The sequence below is a fragment of the Phoca vitulina genome, unplaced genomic scaffold, assembly GCF_004348235.1.
Source record: "Phoca vitulina isolate PV1807 unplaced genomic scaffold, GSC_HSeal_1.0 scaffold3658, whole genome shotgun sequence".
Taxonomy (NCBI): domain Eukaryota; kingdom Metazoa; phylum Chordata; class Mammalia; order Carnivora; family Phocidae; genus Phoca; species Phoca vitulina.
This window is the reverse complement of record NW_022593340.1, coordinates 1-2,158: the sequence shown is the minus strand read 5'-3', so window position 1 is coordinate 2,158 and position 2,158 is coordinate 1. Positions and strand designations below refer to the sequence as shown.

Sequence of the window (2,158 nt, the reverse complement as noted above, 5' to 3'; positions counted from 1 at the left end):
TCATGTGTCTGTGTCTTCCTCGGATGCCCCCATTTTATGTCACTTTCTGTGCATTACATGACTCTTCCTCTTTCCCTGTTGAAGGATAGATTGTCGTGCAGAAGAGACCACCCAGCTATGTCTCTCCAGGTAAGTTTCTTTTTTTTTTTTTCAAATTTTTTTATTGTTATGTTAATCCCCATACATTACATCATTAGTTTTAGATATAATGTTCCATGATTCATTGTTTGTGCATAACACCCAATGCTCCATGCAGAACGTGCCCTCCTCAATACCCATCACCAGGCTAACCCATCCTCCCACCCACCTCCCCTCTAGAACCCTCAGTTTGTTTTTCAGAGTCCATCGTCTCTCATGATTCTTCTCCCCCTCCAATTTCCCCCCCCTTCATTCTTCCCCTCCTGCTACATTCTTCTTCTTCTTTTTTTTCTCCAGGTAAGTTTCTTACTGAAAAGCGGCTCAGAAACAAGATCCGTGGGTCCCGAGGTTTTAGACCCACTTCCTCCTTATTTGAGACTCTGTGAGGAGCGGTAGCTGCTCCCACCGCCGTGAGCTGTAGCCCAGTGATAGTCCGCCTCGGCCTCAGCCTGCAGCCCCGAGATGCGCAGAAGCCCTGCATTGGCCAAGGCGTCTTTGGACCCCAAAAAGCGGCTGGGGATCCCGGAGCCCTGGTGCTTATCGGAGTCTGAGGAGTAGTACAGCAGACCCTGGGGAGGGCTCCCTGGCTGCTGCTGGATCCAGTAGATGTTCGAGCCGCCAGCACTGATGTCGCTGCTCAGGGTGCAGGTGAGTCTGGCCGTTGTTCCCAGAGATGCAGAGAGGGAGGGCGGCTGGGTCCGCACGGGCTGGGACAGGGAGCCTGCAAACACACACACTCATAGGATATTGGATAGGTTCAAAGTAAATTTCCTCTAGACTCGGAAGCAGAGGGGTGATGCAGGCTGTTCCCTGAGGCCTGTCCCTACCTGTGCAGTAAAAGAGCATCCCCAGGAAGACAGGAGTCCAGGCCATGGTGACACAGACACAGGTGCCCCAGTGGGCCGGGCTGCCCTAGGCCTCCTTTTCTAGTCCAGCCTCTCCTACATGAGGGGCTCTATATGCAAAAACGGTCCGTCCAGTGAGTCCCTGCCCCTCACTTTCCCTGAGCCTGGTGCTGGAACTCAGTTCACATCACACACTGAGGAGGATGGAGGTTGGCTTCAGCCCTGGGGCCGCCCCGGGAGGAAGCACCTGCTGAGACCAAATACAGGCCCCTCAGGACACTTTGCCAGACTAGAAGGGACACAGCTGCTGAGTCCCATCACTGAGCACAGGACCCAGCCATCAGGACCAGACTTCTTTGTTTTTTGTTTTTTGTTTTATTATGTTATGTTAGTCACCATACACTTCTTAGAATGGTTCTCACTAATGAGCTGACTTTTTAGCACAAGGTAGTCCCACAGCGCCACCTGGTGGTCCAGCGCACACATGTCACCAGGGTCCAAAGCCCTGAGAGTCCAGCTGGGGTCTGCACCTCACTTGGCCTAATTTCTAGATACGATGGTCCTTCAGGCCTGCTGATGATATTGTTGAGCCTCACTCTCACATAGAGTCCTGGTCTATGGGAATGTAAACACATACATGTATTATGTGATATTTAATTAAAGGAACATCTCTTTTGAATGGAGATCAGAGACCAGTAGGGGGAGCTCTCGTGCCCATCACTCCTCAATTGCAGACCCAGCAGGAGGACAGACTTTGCAAGTCTGCAGGCCTGTAGCTAGTCCCTTCCTACCTCAGGAAGAGGAAGACTTCTTCCTGCCCTGGCACCAGCCCAGCCAATGAGAAATTGTCACAACGCAACCAGTGACAAGCCATGTAATTAGAATTCCTTTTTATTCCCATGGACTTTTTGTCCCTCCCACACCACCCTTTGCTCCATAAAAGAGCTTCCCTATCCTTTGTTTTCTGGACTTGCCTGTGGTTTTGCCATACCTTCCCTGTCCTGGATTTCAAATTTTTGCTTTTCTTCTATAAACCCATTATCACTGGAGAGAATAAATGGCACATTTGTATTAAACGTTCAGAAAAACAACTGAAGTGGTCAGTGACCCCCACAGGAGATTCTAGAAAAAGCTGAAGGACCCGTATGTGCCACACCTGATGTCACACACCAGGG

At 50.5% G+C, this 2,158-nt stretch overlaps 1 gene segment (V, D, J or C); it reads right to left on the bottom strand.

Moving 5' to 3' along the window:
* Positions 1-506: 506 nt before the first annotated feature.
* LOC116629805 lies at positions 507-1,011 on the bottom strand. The segment is given in 2 exon segments: positions 507-859; positions 966-1,011. Coding segments are annotated over 2 exon segments (399 nt in total).
* Between the last annotated feature and the right edge of the window lie 1,147 nt (positions 1,012-2,158).